The following is a 16718-nucleotide window of genomic DNA, read 5'->3' as shown; positions in this document are numbered from 1 at the left end:
GCCCGCCCTTCACCTGATCTCTGAAGAACATTGAACATCTGTGTGACACGTGCCTTAGCACAAAACGTAGAGCAGCGTACCTCTCTGTTCTCCTCTACGGCGCAAAGCTTCTCTCTGCGGAGCCCGCCACTGTTCGCCTCGAGGCCGACAACCACCGTGGACGGCGACGCGGCGGCGAGCGGCTCGGCGCCCCCGACGGCCGAGGCATCGGCGGCGATTTCCGCTCCATTACGGTGGGATCTGCACCGGTCCGTTCCCGGCCGCGGCAGGATCACGGTGTTCTCACGCCCAACCGCAGCAGGAACGGCGATGGGCGGACTGCGAGCCTCGCTGTTGTGTTGAATGCACCCTTCTCCTCGCTCTGCTCTGACCTTTACGACCGGTGCCGGTGGCCGCCGGTAGGCGGCGAGCAGCAAGGAGGGAGGAAGAAGAAGGGTGAAATTTTGAGAGGTTTGTTTGCTTTGAGATTAGTGTTAAATCAGGTGGCCCAAGTTCAGATGAAGGAAGGAGGTCTCTCTCTCCATAGGACTAGTCTGAACTAGAGGGGATTAACTAGGGTTTAATCAACCGCGTCGAGGACCATGGCGGCCGCAGCGGACGTGGATGCGGAGGCGAGGAGCATCCTCGAACGCGCAGCGGCGTCCTCCTTCCCACCGCTCCACGCCATCCACCACCTCCTCTCCGTCGGGGTTCGTCTTCTCAGTCATGCCCTCTGCTGCACACTTTTCACTATCCAATCCATGTTTAACTTCCCCCAATTCCGATTTCACCTATTACGGAAATATTTTTGGATAGCGTACTGGGTGTTACGTATTGTTCGTGTATTACTACGATTATGTTGTGGAATCCATTTCCTCCCCTTTACTGAATGAACATTTCGATGCCATGCTGAACCCAATGATTTTTCAGTTTCACACACGGAGAAATTTGTCAACATTTTTGCACAATATTTGCAGGTCTGTGTGCGGTGCATCTTTCGGTTCTTTGGAGCCTTTAGTTATGCAGCACCATGCCTTTCTCTTACGGCATCAGTTCTGCATTCGTTTCTTGAAGAGCATGACGATTCCGCAAAAAGTGGGTCTTGTTCATGTTTGTCAAAAGATGAGGCGTACTGCTCTATTTGCTTTGGAGTGTTACTGCCCACCTGCTATCAAGATGATGGTGTAGAACCACTCCGTAGTGTTTCTCCTATCGATAATGTTACTTCAATTATATCTGAAGCAGTCCAGAGAGAGGGTCACCAAGTCGATGAGTTCTCCCTAGAAATTTCACTGCCTGCAGTTATAGCAGCTAATGATCGTGCCATTAGGTAACCATCTGCACCTAAGAATTTTTGCCTCACTTTTTTATACAGCACCATGAATTGGTTTGTGACTGAAGGGGTGCCACATATTAATCATTTTTAAAAGCTAAAATTATGTAAGTGGTGATATATAATGCAACCATTTGTAAGTGAAAGGTATTTACATTTTTTTAATTAGCAAAAAATTCAGAGAAATGAAGTATATTCAGTCTTGATGGATAATAATTATACTTCAACAATTTACTGTGTTTGTTCTCAACCACAGATGGAACTTTCTGTTGTGTGCTTATATTAAATCTATGATGACACTGCACTGGCATTTTCATAACGTGCTGGCATTTCTGTCTTTAATAGGTTATATATGAAAGAGAAATATGGCAGTGCAAATTGGTTCGATGAAAAAATATTTTCTCAACAGACAATGTCAGTGAAGGAGGCCTTGAGAATATTGCTAGTACCGTCAGTAGAAAAACAAATGGTAAATGCCTTTTTCTGATAATATCTCCTGAAATCAAGCATTGCTTGTTTACTTATCTCAAAACGGTTGACTAATTTCGTGCAGAATGTGAAACATGGTAATAATTCATTTCGAATTCGCTTAACTTATACTCATGATGAAGGTTCACAAAAGCTTCTAAGGCTACTGCCAAATGACCGTGGTCGTAAAAGAAAAACAGGTATAGAAATTAATGAAGAAAGACTGCATTGTTGATGGGCGGTCATTTTTCAACATTTTATTTTATTGTTTTGTCTGATGTCTCAACAGAATCAAGAGATGGAAGCAGTAAAAGGGGCTCAACAGATGATGATAAACAAATATTAAGTGAATCAGATGCATTCATCAACAAGACCCTTGAAGGCATTCAAGATCAAGACTTCCGTAGTTTATTTCAATTGCCACCTGAAAAGGTGCCAAATGTTCTATCATTGTGCCAATTTGGTCAAGAAATCAGACATATATATTACTGATTTTGGTTCACTTATTTATATCTCCCTTCAGGTGTTAGAACCCTGCCATCTTGTGATATCTTGCCAACGGTCACCCATATATATTGGTGGAAGATACTTGAAGGTATGCTCCACGAATACTTGGTCTTAACTTGCATAATTCATCAGTATGTCAGCAACACTACAGTAATCCTTTTTGTAGTTGCTAATCTCCTAATTACGTACTTGGAACAACTATGTAGTTCTGTATAATCATAGGACAACCTTAAGTTAGGCAACAGAAAAATATTTTTGTTGCAGCAGTGTCTTCTGTAATGGATTATTACCATTAGGAATGCCACTTGGAAGTGTTTCCTCATACTCAGTGCATAGAAGCAAACTAAAGGTTTCTTTGCATGTTTGCACTTTAATTGATGCTGTGCGATTCAACTGAGTTGTTTCCCTCATGACAACGTTCCTCATTATCAGCTTTCAAGGAATGTCAGCCAGTCATGTTGGATAATTGATGATGAGAGAATGGGGGAAGCATCAGTTGAGGTAAGACACAATACCTTATATGCTGTCTCAACCCAAGAAATAAAAGTACAACTGAACATCCCCATACCCCTTTGTAGGAGATAATTGGGGAGAATGTCCGTGCCATCTGCAAAGGTGATGGCTATAAGTTCCATGCTGCTGGAAGAGAAGATATTGATGTAATCCCATGGTTTTGAGTTGTGTCTTTTGCTATTTTTTTCATCAGAGTATCTGTTGTTATTTCTATGCTGAATGAACCATATATGCAGGTTCGGATGCTTGGATCTGGTCGTCCATTCTTAGTTGAAGTCTTGAATGTGCGATCTATTCCATCTGCTACTGAAGTTCAACAAATAGCAGATAAGATTAATGACTCTGAAAAGAAACATGTAAGAACACAGTAAAGGGTATCAACATCGCACTTGGATTAGATATGATGTGCTTATGCTTCAGCATTTTATAGGTCAGGGTTAGAAATCTCAAGCTGGTAGGCAGTGAAATATGGACAATGATGCGGGAAGGAGAAGCAGAGAAGCAGGTACTCTACCACTGATGATATATCACTTTACTGAAACGATAGCATCAAAGTTTGTTATTGTATTTAACATAATATGTTTCATACTTATTGCATTGTTGTCTGAAGCCATAAATAACTTTGTTGCCGAAAGGTGATAACCTTTTGCTGATTGTCAGTGCTTAATTCTACTATACGTGTGCAGAAGCAGTATGCTGCCCTCATATGGACGTCTCGCCCTCTGACGGATGATGACCTACATAATATTTCTCTTATCAAAGATATGGTATAACATATTTTCTTTCTACTAAAGACCTGCAGAGTGTTGTTTTGACTTTTGATCATGTTCTTTGGTTGTTTTTTTTTCATTTTCTTTTCACACCTAGCAACGTGCTGCCATATCCCATAAGATTGTCCTGATCTAATAAATTAGAACCAGAACACGGGTTGTGCAGAATAAGTCTACAACAGTAGAAAAATACTGTATGGGCGATCACAGGAAATAATGGATGATTTCTTGTAAATTTTAAACTGCCAGTGGCCATTACAGTCATAACCTTTGGCCTCAAATGTTTATCCAGTAAGACCTTCTCTGCCTTAATGTCCACATGCTGTTTCCGAATAAATCTGAGTCTTATATGTATCATGCTTATTTGTGACTAATATATTTCATATTTGGAAAGAATAGGTTTGGATCTTAGCTAAGGTCATTGATTTTCTATTTTCTTTGTTGTTCTAAGGTATTTGGATACTATGTGAACATAGTAACTCTTGCTTGCTGTGTAGGAAATTGTACAAAAGACGCCAATAAGAGTCTTACATCGTAGAAGTCCATTAGAGAGAAAACGGATTATACACTGGTGAGTTGAGACTGATTTCAGCTTTGTCAAATCCATTTTATGTTCCATAAATCTGAGAAACAGAAAACCATCTGTCAGGATGGAGATTGAAAAAATTTCTGGCGGGTCAAACTATTACCTGTTGCATCTATGCACTCAAGTAAGCATTGCAATTTTGTCCTTCCCGTCAGTTCTATCTTTTGTGATTGCCTGGGTTATTATTTTTCGCTGAATGAATGTGGTCTTCTTCACTGTATATTATGGTTTTGTATGTCAGATCAATTTGTAAAAATATTGCAATTCTTAAATGCTTTTGTGAATCCGTCATAAGGCAATTCATCAAAAGCATTTATATTCTGTAGTTTGCTCCCTCCGGTTTAATCAACCTTGGTGTCCATACAGGCTGGGACATACATAAAGGAGTTTGTGCACGGAGATCTTGGACGCACACACCCAAGGTTCGTTTCAAAAAAAACCTAGCCTGAATTTTCAATTCCTCATATTTTCTTATCTAAGCCCTTTTAACCGACCTTTTAAATTCATAATATGTTCATGGCCTTGCTGCTCTTGCTGTATTGGCGCCATGTTCCTTTAAATCATATCATATATATTAACGACCTTGCTGCTCTTGCAGTGTTGGCGTCATGTTAAGCTGCAGAACTGAGATACTGCAACTCGATGTCACTGACGTTAAGATGGACTTCCTGCAGTAATATGCTATTGTCATATGGTATCATGCTCAGTTCGTATCATTGGTTATTGGTGTTGTACACTATCTGTACTGATGAAATGCGCAGCCTGCAGAAGACCACAAGGCAAGTTCAGAAAATATGTCATTTTACTATAGTATAACCTTCTGATGAGAGGCTATTTGAGAAATTGAGCTCAGTCTGCTCCAATGTCAACTTACAGCTATGTATTATGAGCCACAGTTTTGCCAAAAAAAACATCATGCTTATACTGGCTTAGGGCCTGTTTAGGAAGCTTATAGCTGCTCCAATGTTAACTTACAGCTATATATTATGAGCCACAGTTGCCAAAAAAAAATCATGCTTATACTGGCTTAGGGCCAGTTTAGGAAGCTTATAGTTGCTACAGCTTCACCCAGAATCAAAAGCTCCCCAAACAGTTCAGCTTTGGTTTAGATTCTGAGAAGTTGTAGCTGTAGCATTCAGAAAATAAACTAGAAGCTAGAAGCTGGGAAACCTGTTTTTTCAGATTCGCTCCCCCAAACAGTTCAGCTTTTGGTCCAGATTCTGAGAAGTTATAAGTTGTAGAATCCAGAAAATGAAAAGCCAAAAGCTGGGAACCCAACTTTTTTTAATTCTGAGAAGCTGGCTACCAACCATCTGCCTCTCAGGCTCGGCTCTCATAATCCTAAAAGCTTCCCGAACAGCCCTTATACTGCTACGCTGCAAGCTTGCCGATGTGAGAACTCGGATTATGACGCTTAATGACTCCATCCATGAAATGAGCAGAGAAAGCAGGAAAGCACCCGCAAATATAAACAGAAACAGGTGTCCCCTACATTGGGGTAGAGAGCCAATGCCATAGCTATCTTGTATGAACCACAATTTCGAATTGACAATCGTTAAAATTCAAGTGAACGTGCCCCCGACCACATTACGCACAACAGGAACCAGAAGAAAATCTCTAACAAAAACGAGCTCACATGATATATACTGCATCACTTTGTAAATTATTAGCCGAGAAGCTGATCATCTCCCACACATTCAGTCCATGAGCATCTGATGAAGTTCTGACCCATTTGGAAGTCTGCACATCAAGAAAAAGTGTGTTTTAGTGCATTATTGTTCAAGAAAATTGTTGACAGTAAAATGTGTGTCTGGTCATGCCATGAAAACTTACCTTGGAAATTCTACAATTCAGCAGGAATGCATCATCACTCTGCAGCCTAAATATAAATACCAGTCAGATGATGGACAATTGATACAAGTATCTAAGAATCATAGTACTTCTGATTTCCTTAGTTAAAGCAAATATTAGAAAGAGTAAATTTCACACTGGGCCATCTTTTTAACCTAAGTTTAACACTGGACTAGGTCTAGCTAGAGATTCCCACTTAACACCACATATTTTGCACTCCATTGCACCTTGGACGGGGCCAGGGGTTTGGTTATTTGGGCCAACCCATCAACGCAACAACGCAAGCAAGCATGAACTGGCCATCTTCTCAGTCCTTCCCTGTGTCCACGCTGCTGCCGCCACGCCCGCTTCCTGACTGCCACCGTCACTAACCTTCGTGTCAGAAAATCACGATCCAGCCACCACCACTGCCACCGTCGAGGATTCACCCTGTCCGCGTCCTAGCCACCGTCATCACCAATGTCTCTGCACATTCCCACCATCCATGACAATTCACCCCGGAGCCGCTCTTCTTCTCCTCATGCATGGACATGCTGCTCACCTACACTTTGCCTTCACCACAAATGCCTGCCCTAGGTCCCTCTTTCCTTGGTTGTTGCCTGCCCATGTTCTGCACCATCGCAACAACTCCGGCGGGGTCATGAATGCCGGTGCTTAAGAGAAGCTGCAGGCTGCTGCCTACTCGCCTCTAGGATGATCCTAAGCCAGCAGAACAGCCCAATCCAATGTAAAAACATGTGGTGTTAAGTGAAAACCTTAACTTTAATGCGATACCCAAATTGCATCCATTCTTCGTACATTCGAGTAGACCACCACAATTGACAATCGTAACCCTTTTTGAGTTCACAACATTAAGGGAACATAATTTTGAATAAAATGTTTTAGTGGTAGAGCATGCAGATTAAAATACACAACAATAACCTAGAATGTGCAAGGATTATGTGTAAGCAGGAACAAGCTAAATTAAATATCTTTATGTGAGCAAACCTGGTTAAGAGGGTTGTCTGGAGACTTCTTCCATAGCTTCCATATCATGTCTTTGTACTGATTCAGTGTTAGGCCTGGCTTTTCTTCCTTCAACTTAGGGAGTTCTGCTTCTTCAAATGCCTATCATCAAGATTATCACAAATAAATTCAAACGCCGAATGTTCAATCGTTGCACATCAAACATCCTAGTAAGTCAAATAATGAAATAATCATATGGGAAAATCAAATCTAACCGAGTTTGTGCTACATCAAACTTAAGATTGTCTAATGAAGTACCATATTAGCAGTTGTCATTCTATTACAAAATGGGATAACATGTCAATTTCCATAATTAAGTTACGACACAAAGTGGAGAGGAAAAATAATACATGCCATACTAACCTGCATTCAGACTTCAATCTGTTGTGATTTTTTTCCCATTTTTGTTGTGATTTACAATCACAGTAGAAAGTAGAAACTACAAGTCTACAACCAACGACTACCATTGTATCATATGCATACATGGTAGTAGTGAGGTGCTCAATTCATTGTCTTCAAGCAACATATTTTGAGAAGTAAACACGATTCCACACTATCGGGCAGCAATTGAGTTAAAATAAGCACAAAGTTTGGTCACTATACCTTGAATGATGCCTTCAGGCGACGCTCAGGGTGCTTGTCGGCGGGCAAGGCTCCCTCTGAGTCAACCAGCGACATCCGCGCGATGGCCTCGTCGACCGACCTCGCCTCGATGATGGAGTCGTCCCTGTTGGTGTTGGCGACCAAGACGACGCGCTCGTACTCCTCCTCCTCGGCGGTGCGCGCGGCGCGCTTCTTGGCGGCCTCGGCCTCGCGCTCCAGGCGGAGCCGCTCGTCCTCGCGGCGGCGCGCGAGCTCGGCCTCGGTGACCTTGGGCGCCGGGGCGCCGACGCGGGAGGCCTTGCGGGCGGCCGTCTTGGACGGCGCGGAGGCGGAGGCGGAGGCGGCCTCGGCCTCCGCGAGGCGGCGGTTCTCGGCCTTGCGGGCGGCGGCCTCGGCGCGCTTCTCGGCGTCCTCCTCCCGGCGGCGCGCGGCGCGGGACTTGGGGCCCTCGGCCTCGCGCCAGTACTCCTCCTCCTTGCCGCGCTCGACGCGGTCCCGGCGGTCGGCCTCCGCGACGGAGCGGCGCTCGCGGGCCGCCTCCGCCTTGGAGTTGACGCCCATCTTCTTCGGCATCGCGGCTGTCCGCGGCGGCGGTGGCGGCCGGTGGCGCGGCGTGGGGCTTGAGCGGCGGTCGGATTTGGGGGGCGAACTGGTTTGCGGATTCGTGGGATTTCCGGGGCCGGGAGGGTTTGTTGGTTTGAGCAGCGGTTTTGGTGCCCGGATAGTGTACGCGTGCGATCAGCTTACTCTGTACGCGTGGTCGCGTGCCGGTTACCACTTTTCTAGATCTTTTCCACTGAATTGCATTTTCTTTTATTTTGAGAACCTGAATTGCATATTGAGCTGGGCATCTCCAAGTTTCGGTTTATACGGTAGTGCCCTTTGAGCAATGTTTATATGTTCAAGTTCACCTGAAATCATCCATCCAATATAAGTTACTACATACATCCTAAAATATCCTAAAATATAGTAATAAATTGTCCATCCAATTATATTCTTATCTAGATATATAGCTAAAAATTATTATATTTTGAAATAGATGCAGTAGTAGTCTATTAGATTATAACAACAGAAATTGATTGATTGGTATATAAAATGTATATACAAAATACATTTGTACTTTTAAACCATATAAGTGAGTGTTGTATATCGAATACAATTATACTTTATTGATATTGATCTATATAAAAAATAGTTGTAATCTTGCCTACCATAACTCTAGCGAGGGTTGTATATCAACTACAGTTACCATATGAAATAGTATGATTTAATCTAGCTTTGAATAATTATGCTCGCAATTTGGCCACTTTTCTTTTGTTTTACTTTGAACACACCCTTCTCTCTTTCTCCTTCTCCCCACTAGTTAAATGGACCTGCATTGCAATAGACCCATAAAATCAACTGTCATACTTGTCTTTTAGGCCCAAACTGATTTTAGATGTCTTTTCCCGGTGGGACTATTGGATTGCTTTTTAGGCGGTATTTCTGTTGGTTATTTAAACTATGGTTTTTCTAGCGAGAAGAAGACATGGTGCTTTATGGGCTCATCGTTTGGCATATTCATATGCTTATCAGCCAAAATTTGAATTTTCAACGTTAAATTTGGAGCTGATTTTGAGGTTTTTTCATCGAAATTTATTTTTCAGCCTTTGCTTTTAGATCGCTAAGAACACACACATATATAAAAGTTTTATTCACAAATTGATTTTCGTTTGCAAATATGCCATTTGGCATATTCAGAAAATATGCCAACGATAAGGCGCTGTTAGTTTTTTTTCTCTCACACAGTCGGGGAAGGGAGCCTAGGGGGTGCAGTGGGTGGGCTGGTTCGGTTTTTTACATGGTTTTCTCACGCTGCGCATGGTAGGTTAGGATTGGGAGGAGAATGAATACGTCTTCAAAATATTAGAGAAACTTCGGCACTCCCAGATATGGGTAGAAAATCATGATCAAGCTCCTTTTATACATTCATAGTTTCACAACTGTTTTCCATCTAGGAATAGGTGATGAAATCCGTAATATATGTACATATCGAGTATCAACCATGCCAATCACTATTTTTTTTCAGCGAACTACATAAGAAGATAGAAGATGCAAAGTTACCATGCCAATCACTATAAAAACCCGACCAATTACATTACAAATTCTGTGGTGACTTCGTCAATCTCCAAGATGGATTTGCCGGCCCAATCTTCGAATATGCTCGTAGGGGTAAAGTTTGCGTGCGTGCGTTATGACTATCTGCGTTGTACTGTGTAATTCTCAAAAAAAAAAAAAAACCGTGGTGAGCGCACATATTTGTGAATGCATTCACCCAGGTTTGAGTCTCACCTTCTTATGGCGAGTGTAAGAGGGAATAAATTTTATCCTTCTCACATCACGGTTTTTTTAGACACCTATCTAATGACCATAGCCAACTAACCAATCTCTAAATATTGGTGAGACCCATGGATTTTTTTCACAACCATATCTAGCCCTTAAATATTTTTAAGCCAAAAATATACAGAAGTTGTGTTCATCTCATTCTAGATCCAACTCTCAAATTTTATAGGGTTATATGCTATAAGAAGTTAAACCCATTAGCACCCACCAAGGCACCAACTGCTCGGAGGCTTGTTCAGTCGATCCAAGAGATCCCCATCATCTTTGCCGCGAACGCATACCTGTCCGCAGCTTCGTCGATCTGCCACCCACGGACGGAGCAAAATTCAGTTAAATCAGCAGAAAAAAACGTGACACACACAGACGAGCAAAGATTTCGCCTACGATTTTCTGCGTGGAGCGGCCGCATCCGTGCCCGCTCTTGCGGTCGATCCGCGCGACGATCGGGTTCGTCTGCGGGCTCTCCTTCACGCTCGTGCACAGTACGTGCTGCATCGTCTGCCCCCAATCAACAGAGAAAATTCATCAGAATCCAGAGAAAATGGCGGCGAAGGTAGGAGGAGAGATCACGGGTCGCACCGCGAGGAATTTGAGCGTGTGCGACGGCACGACGCGGTCGTCGTGGTCCGCCGTCAGCAGCATGGTGGAAGGGTACTGCTGCCTCCGGTGACCTTTCTCCCATGGCCGCCTGACGTTGTGGAGGGGAGAGTACCTGCACGTCAGTAGTTTGGCATTGCTAAGTTATGATGTGACTGAAGGAAAAAAGGATTAAGAATTCCTTGGTGGTCAGAGAGAGGGCTAGTGCCATACTTGATGAGCCAGTGGAATTCCTCTTCCTTCTCCGAGCAGCCGAAATCACAGGTCCATGCACGGCCTGCATGCAAGTGTTGCCGAGCACATTGGTGAGATGAAATATTTCAACGAAAAAGAAAGTTCAAGTATATGGGTTTCAGGGATGAGTCAGAACCTATGGTGAACTTGTGGAATCGAAGCATGTCCATGACACCCACGTGAGCCAGAGCACAACCAAAAAGGTCCGGACGCTGTAAAAAAAATGCACAATCCACAGTGAGTTCTTGCTCAATCTTCTGCAGAGAACTGAAAAAACTGAAGAGGTTACAGTGAGAAAACCTGGTTGATGCAGGCAGCTACAAGAAGACCCCCGTTGCTCGCACCCTCGACGCACAGCCTGCTCGGGTTCGTGTAGCCTGCAGAGACGAGGAACTCACCAGCCGCGATGAAATCGTCGAAGCAGTTCTGCTTGTTCGCGAGCGACCCGGCCTTGTGCCAGTCCTCGCCGTACTCCCCGCCGCCTCGGATGTTGGCGATGCACGACACGAACCCGAGATTCCGCATGAGGACGATGCGGGTGACGCTGAAATGGGGCGTCATGTTCATGCCGAAGCCACCGTAGCCGTACAGCAGAGTCGGGTGAGATCCATCAAGAACGATGCTTTTCTTCGACACGATGAACATTGGGATCTTGGTTCCATCCTTGCTAGGGTAGAACACCTGAAAAAAATGGAGAGGAAAAAAAATAGGGAGAAATGCTAGCTGAATTACAAACAGGAATTGTGCAACTCTGAAAATGCATTGTACTTCTACAAAGTTCAGGTATCGTGCTAAGAGCTCGTAATGCTATTGAAAATTACCTGCTTTGCTTCAAAATCTGTGCGATCAAAACCACCAACCGAGATTTCTCTGTATATGTTCATCTCGGGAGTCTCCTTGCTGACATCACACCTATAGATGATTCCGGGAGTAAGGAAGCTAGCAAACTCGATGAACACCTCTGAATTGTCACGTCTGCCAGAGATCCCATTGACGCTGCCAATGTCAATGGGTATGTCATGGAGCAACTCCCCGGTAACCAAGCTCCTCATCTGCAAGACATACTTGACATCCGACAGGTAGTTTACCAGAAGCTTATCACCATGGACTGCACAAGCCGACTCTAGGACAGCCTTCTCGTCTTCAGGGAGAATATCCATCCATGAGTGTGGCTCGTTGACATCAATCCTCGACAGCTTGTACTTTGGAGCATTCTTGTTAGTGAGAAATGTGAATTGAGTGTCGTCATTGGCGATGAGTGCGTAGTATGCTTCAAATTCATCCACAAGCTTAACAAAAGGAAGCATGGCATTGCCATGGTTTCCCTTCATGCCTTCCAGGCCGTCAGGGAGAGCCGAGAGGTCATAGTAGTATAACTTGTTTACCGGTTCTGAAGTTTCTGCGACTGACAGAATCACATACTGCAACAAGTGAAGTGATGAGATATCAGCTCAGGAGTAGCTCATGTTTGTCAATGCTTAGAAAAGATTCAGAGTTGTACAAAACTTCGTCCTAAGTTGATCGACTCATGGCCATAGCTGCATACCTTGCCATCTTCTGAAACTTCAGGGGTGTAAATGTACTTGGGATGGTCAGGGTCCTCCCAGCACAACAGGTCCTCTGACTGATCGGTTCCAAGAAAATGGTAATAGACTTCATGATTGAGATTAACACTAGTCTTGATCCCAGCACCCAATGGCGCCCCATCATTCCTGCTCGTCCAAACAAACGACGCTATGTCAAGTAGGACTGTAGGAGTAGCATATTTCAACAAATCCACTACTATATGTTGGCACTTACTTTGGAGCTGGAAAACGAGAGTAGAAGAACCCCTTCCCGTCGCGAGTCCACGCGATGGCCGAGAATTTCACCTGCAAATTTCTCGAATTCACAATCATATTAGGGATCTCTGAAACGATCGACCGTGCGCCACGCACGGGGGCAGAGGGTAGCTCACCCAGCATATCTCGTCGTGCAGGTGCCGCCTGTCGCGCACGCGCATCACCCGGATGGTGACCCAGTCGCTGCCGCTCGCGCTGGTGCCGTACGCCAGGTGCTCGCCGTCGTGGCTGACGCCGAACATGGCGAGCGACACGGTGGCGTCGTCGCTGAACGTGTTTGGGTCCAGCAACACGTCAGGTTCCTCCCCGCCCCCCAGCCCGTGCTGCAACAACAACAACAACAACAAAAGCGACGGTTCAGATTGCAGAAAGCTAGCGTCTCTCTCGGACTCTGCTGGGTGGCCTCGAGATTCGCGTGGGGGGCTTTGATTGACCTGGACGTAGAGGGCGCTGTGCGGCTGGAGGCCGGGGTTGTGGAGGTAGAAGTAGCTGCCGGCGCGCTTGAACGGGGCGCGGTAGCGCCGGTGGTCGAAGAGCGCGGTGAGCTGCCCGCGCAGGCGGACGCGGTGGTCGTCGCAGGTGGAGAGCACCGCCTCGGCCACGGCCGCCTGCGCGTCCACGAACCCCTTCACCTCCTCCGACTCCAGCTCCTCCATCCTTCACTCGCGGTCAATTTTACAATACATCAGCGATCATCAACCACGCACGGTCCAACAATAATAAGAACAAAATTAGTCATGCTTTGTTTCGATCGGATGGACTGAGAACGTACGGGAAGAATCGTGTTCAAGTGTTCCACTCTGCTTCGATTTGCATTTCGTCTGCACTATATAGTGGTATTCCAAACGCTATCATTCTGGGATTTACCAAGTGTTTTGACTGCGGTATACAAGGGAATGCGTCTTACATTCTTACTGCACACCATATGCTAAAATACTTACATTCTTTTCAAAAGAAAATCTCTTCTACTGTACTCCCTCCGTTTAATAATATAAATCATTCTAGCATTCCCACATTCATATTAACATTAATAAATCTAGACATATATAGTGCCCCACAAAAAAAAAGACTTACATAGTGAAACGGAGAAAGTATTATTTAGATAACTTGTTTATAAAAAATATTTAATTTATCCTACAATAAAGTAGATAATACATGTCAATAATCTAATGAATATTTTTATATAAAAAAACTGTTTCGCCAGGCCCTAAGCCGGCCGAAGTTTATTAAGAAATGAGATTAAAAAAAAACTGAACCTCAGGAATTCTAACACTCTTATCCTGAAGCAGTACTTCTTTCCATGAATTTAGGAACTATGTTTTTTCATGTTGCACGAACAGAGAAATGGTTCAAGCCGGGTAGAAAGGGTAAAATTCAGAACAAGCAGATGCGCAGAACATAACGTAACAAACAGAGTGCCTCTCAAAACAAGACAGAATCGATTACAGAGGAACGGAAACAGCCGTCGACAAGACACTCACCATCTGTAGGGGTCCGGCACGGTAACTCCATGGTAGTCGTCGACAATGTCGTCGTCGCGGCGAGCCGGAGGGTACCGGAGCGCCGGCAACGGCTTGTCGGCGGCGGGTAGGGAGCCCATAGCTAACCAAAGTACCAATGAGGCAATGAATATGTGTATGCAATGCAACAGGGGCTAGTAGCGTGTGTATATATAGCGGTCTTCACGGGTCACAACTCACAACGCGAAGAAGTCGCACGATGACAACGAAGTACAGGATGTTTGATATAATGCCGTCAATATAGAGTGCAGGATGTGATCACGTGGGGGGCATTTTCTTTTTCTCTGCACGTAAAGAGGTTAGGCAGTTTGATAAATGCAGGAATTGCAGATAGAGCGAGAGAAAGAAAGAAAAAAGTAGTATTTCCAAATGACAGACAGAGTTTCGTACTAAGTAATTTATACATCATCTTTCGCTTTTAGCTGTGCGAATCTGTGGGCAGGAAAAAAAGGATTCGATTTGCTCTAAAAAAAAGGGAGATAAATGATACGTTGTACAGGCCGAGGCCAGAGTGCGAGACCACACACTCCTGCAGACTTGCTACAAAGGATGTCGCCATAGGGGTGTAAGAATGTTGCCATACCAAAAGGAGTCGTCGCTTTCACCGCGGAGACCACGGCTCAATGAAAAGTCAGGCGTCAGGGCCTTGTTGGGATTACTAGTTTTGTTATTACCTCCTTCGGGCTTCGCAGCCATACATTTTACTGTCAAGATTCTCGGCAGGATGTACTGATGTACAGTGAGAATCTCTCTCGTTTTCACCTCATCATCAACTGCGTTTGAGATTTGGGGTATCTAATTGTTTAGCTGATTTATCTGGTATGCAGAACTTTTTGTCAGGCTTAGAGGAAGGTGACAAATCGTGCACTATCCCCCGTCATTTTTGTTTAGTTCTGGACTTGCGGTACATGCACCCAAGTGTTAGGGAGTTTCTTAAGGAGCTTTTCGTTTAGAGGAAGAGGATCTACGGGTTACAATTAGAACTACTAGTAAAACACACGTTCATCAGGCAAGTGGTTGATGAACCTCGAGGCCCAATACCATAAATAAGTACAGAGTCTAGAGATTAGGCCATTCACAATCAGAGCCACGTTATGGCGTGTCTCAAGCAATCATTTCAGTCTAAGAAACGGTCAATCCATTAATACCACGATTCATTGTCTTTGATAGCATCAGGAACACGAAACTTCGTTGTGATTCGTGGCTCTTGACAAGGGATCGACAGATGCAGACATGGCTGCGAATATCCGAGTTGGCGCATTGAAGCCACAGCCCACATGTACGCACGGGCGCATTGATTCAATGCGACTTCGTGTAGGCAAATTTTGCCATTAAAGTCTGTTGTACTGTACTGCACTCCACTACATATAGACAAATTTTACTACAGAAAATCGCGACTTCGTGGTTTTAACTTAAGGACACCGCCCGAAGTCACTTTTGGGGAAAAACACTCTCAAAACAAGGTTATTTGCCAGCGGATACCCGGATACCACACTAAAATAATAATTTCCGGTTGAAGGGGAGAGAGAAATTGCGTGTGTCGGTGATATGGGCCCGGGGTATCAGGTTTAGAGGAAGGAGGCTGCCCCCCGATACCACGTGGCCCTCCCCCGAGGGGAGTCAGGCCCGAGGTGGGGTGGCGGCCACTCCTTCCCCAAAAACTAATCGGAGGAGGCTGCCCCCCGATGCCACGTGGCCCTCCCCCGAAGGGAGTCAGGCCCGAGGTAGGACGGCGGCCACTCATTCCAAGAGACTGGATGGAGGAGGCTGTCCTCCAATGCCACGTGGCCCTCCCCCGAGGGGGGTCGGGCCCGAGGTAGGGCGACGGCCACTCCCTGGCCGAGACTAGAGGGAGAAGGCCGCCCCTGACGCCACGTGGCTCCCCCCGAGAGGGGATCGGGCCCGAGGTCGGGTGGTGGCCGCCCCCCCCCCCCCCCCGGTGACTAGGGGTCGGGCTCCCCCGACCCCCTCTCTAGGTCACCACGTACGGTGGGTTAGGTGTTCGTCTCCAGGTGCCCACATACCCGCATTTATGGCGTCCCGAGCGGTCGCGTAAATGCGGCGTGCAGTGCACTCAACCGGTCTGTGACCGGTCGAATGACCGATGGGACTGGCTAGTGCGCCTGTGCGCTGCTCGTGTGTCAGGCGGCGTGCAGCCTGACATGTCCCATCAAATAGTGATGGTGAGAGGTTCTCATCCTCTTATCCCAACCGGAGTCGGTCCTCCCGCTCTGGTCAAAGCAAGGCTCCCGTTTCCCGGTGTAATAGGAGCCCAGAAGTCTTCACCCATTAAATGGTGACTGACAGGGGCACCCCCCGTGTCAGGCGGCAAGATTTGACAGGCCCCATCATCAAGACGACGTGTGCTTGGCTTCCCAAGTCAAGAGACAAGACATGCATTTAATGCAAAGATTATAATACTTTTCCACCGAAGTTAGGTTAGGTTGTTGGCCCCATGTGGTAACCCCTTGAGGTATAAAAGGAGGTCCAGGCCTAGTGGTGGAGGGGGGGGGGGGGGGACTTCGGAGC

At 45.5% G+C, this 16718-nt stretch overlaps 3 protein-coding genes across 5 annotated transcripts; 1 reads left to right on the top strand and 2 right to left on the bottom strand.

Moving 5' to 3' along the window:
• Positions 1 to 99: 99 nt before the first annotated feature.
• LOC127771169 (uncharacterized) lies at positions 100 to 4956 on the top strand. 2 transcript variants are annotated; one of them, XM_052297008.1, is made up of 16 exons: positions 100 to 450; positions 527 to 689; positions 957 to 1309; positions 1658 to 1781; positions 1866 to 1980; positions 2070 to 2212; positions 2304 to 2375; positions 2720 to 2788; positions 2866 to 2946; positions 3037 to 3156; positions 3231 to 3305; positions 3487 to 3567; positions 4068 to 4141; positions 4220 to 4280; positions 4523 to 4578; positions 4755 to 4956. In XM_052297008.1, exons 2-16 carry the CDS (start codon positions 582 to 584, stop codon positions 4831 to 4833), a joined length of 1611 nt encoding a protein of 536 aa, XP_052152968.1. In that variant the 5' UTR covers positions 100 to 450; positions 527 to 581; the 3' UTR covers positions 4834 to 4956. The 2 variants fall into 2 exon arrangements, with proteins under 2 accessions (XP_052152968.1, XP_052152967.1); XM_052297007.1 differs by having other exon boundaries at positions 100 to 689.
• A 668-nt stretch (positions 4957 to 5624) lies between these two features.
• LOC127771170 (uncharacterized) lies at positions 5625 to 8367 on the bottom strand. The gene is made up of 4 exons (XM_052297009.1): positions 7616 to 8367; positions 6995 to 7114; positions 5990 to 6035; positions 5625 to 5896 (listed from the first exon to the last, which is right to left on the bottom strand). The coding sequence occupies exons 1-3, from the start codon at positions 8186 to 8188 to the stop codon at positions 6024 to 6026; spliced, it is 705 nt and encodes a 234-aa protein (XP_052152969.1). The 5' UTR covers positions 8189 to 8367; the 3' UTR covers positions 5625 to 5896; positions 5990 to 6023.
• Positions 8368 to 9869: 1502 nt separating this feature from the next.
• On the bottom strand, positions 9870 to 14318 carry LOC127772126 (uncharacterized). 2 transcript variants are annotated; one of them, XM_052298114.1, is made up of 12 exons: positions 14151 to 14318; positions 13104 to 13326; positions 12786 to 12992; positions 12629 to 12699; positions 12375 to 12540; positions 11650 to 12249; positions 11129 to 11509; positions 10965 to 11040; positions 10808 to 10871; positions 10577 to 10709; positions 10382 to 10495; positions 9870 to 10298 (listed from the first exon to the last, which is right to left on the bottom strand). In XM_052298114.1, the coding sequence occupies exons 1-12, from the start codon at positions 14267 to 14269 to the stop codon at positions 10233 to 10235; spliced, it is 2220 nt and encodes a 739-aa protein (XP_052154074.1). In that variant the 5' UTR covers positions 14270 to 14318; the 3' UTR covers positions 9870 to 10232. The 2 variants fall into 2 exon arrangements, with proteins under 2 accessions (XP_052154074.1, XP_052154075.1); XM_052298115.1 differs by lacking the exon at positions 14151 to 14318 and adding an exon at positions 13442 to 13459.
• Positions 14319 to 16718: the final 2400 nt, after the last annotated feature.

The sequence above is a fragment of the Oryza glaberrima genome, chromosome 4, assembly GCF_000147395.1.
Source record: "Oryza glaberrima chromosome 4, OglaRS2, whole genome shotgun sequence".
NCBI classification, from domain to species: domain Eukaryota; kingdom Viridiplantae; phylum Streptophyta; class Magnoliopsida; order Poales; family Poaceae; genus Oryza; species Oryza glaberrima.
The sequence above is the reverse complement of the archived record's forward strand: the minus strand, read 5'-3'. Positions and strand labels throughout refer to the sequence as shown.

Excerpts from the sequence above, each read along its gene's own strand:
- LOC127771169 (XM_052297008.1), top strand. The coding sequence starts at position 582 with ATGGCGGCCGCAGCGGACGTGGATGCGGAGGCGAGGAGCATCCTCGAA. Across the intron at positions 1,782-1,865 it reads CGTCAGTAGAAAAACAAATG|AATGTGAAACATGGTAATAA; the intron begins GTAAATGCCTTT and ends AATTTCGTGCAG. Across the intron at positions 3,306-3,486 it reads AAGGAGAAGCAGAGAAGCAG|AAGCAGTATGCTGCCCTCAT; the intron begins GTACTCTACCAC and ends ATACGTGTGCAG.
- LOC127771170 (XM_052297009.1), bottom strand. The coding sequence starts at position 8,188 with ATGCCGAAGAAGATGGGCGTCAACTCCAAGGCGGAGGCGGCCCGCGAG. Across the intron at positions 7,115-7,615 it reads GCCTGAAGGCATCATTCAAG|GCATTTGAAGAAGCAGAACT; the intron begins GTATAGTGACCA and ends TCTTGATGATAG.
- LOC127772126 (XM_052298114.1), bottom strand. The coding sequence starts at position 14,269 with ATGGGCTCCCTACCCGCCGCCGACAAGCCGTTGCCGGCGCTCCGGTAC. Across the intron at positions 11,041-11,128 it reads TAGCTGCCTGCATCAACCAG|CGTCCGGACCTTTTTGGTTG; the intron begins GTTTTCTCACTG and ends TTTTTTTTACAG. Across the intron at positions 10,872-10,964 it reads ATTCCACAAGTTCACCATAG|GCCGTGCATGGACCTGTGAT; the intron begins GTTCTGACTCAT and ends ACTTGCATGCAG.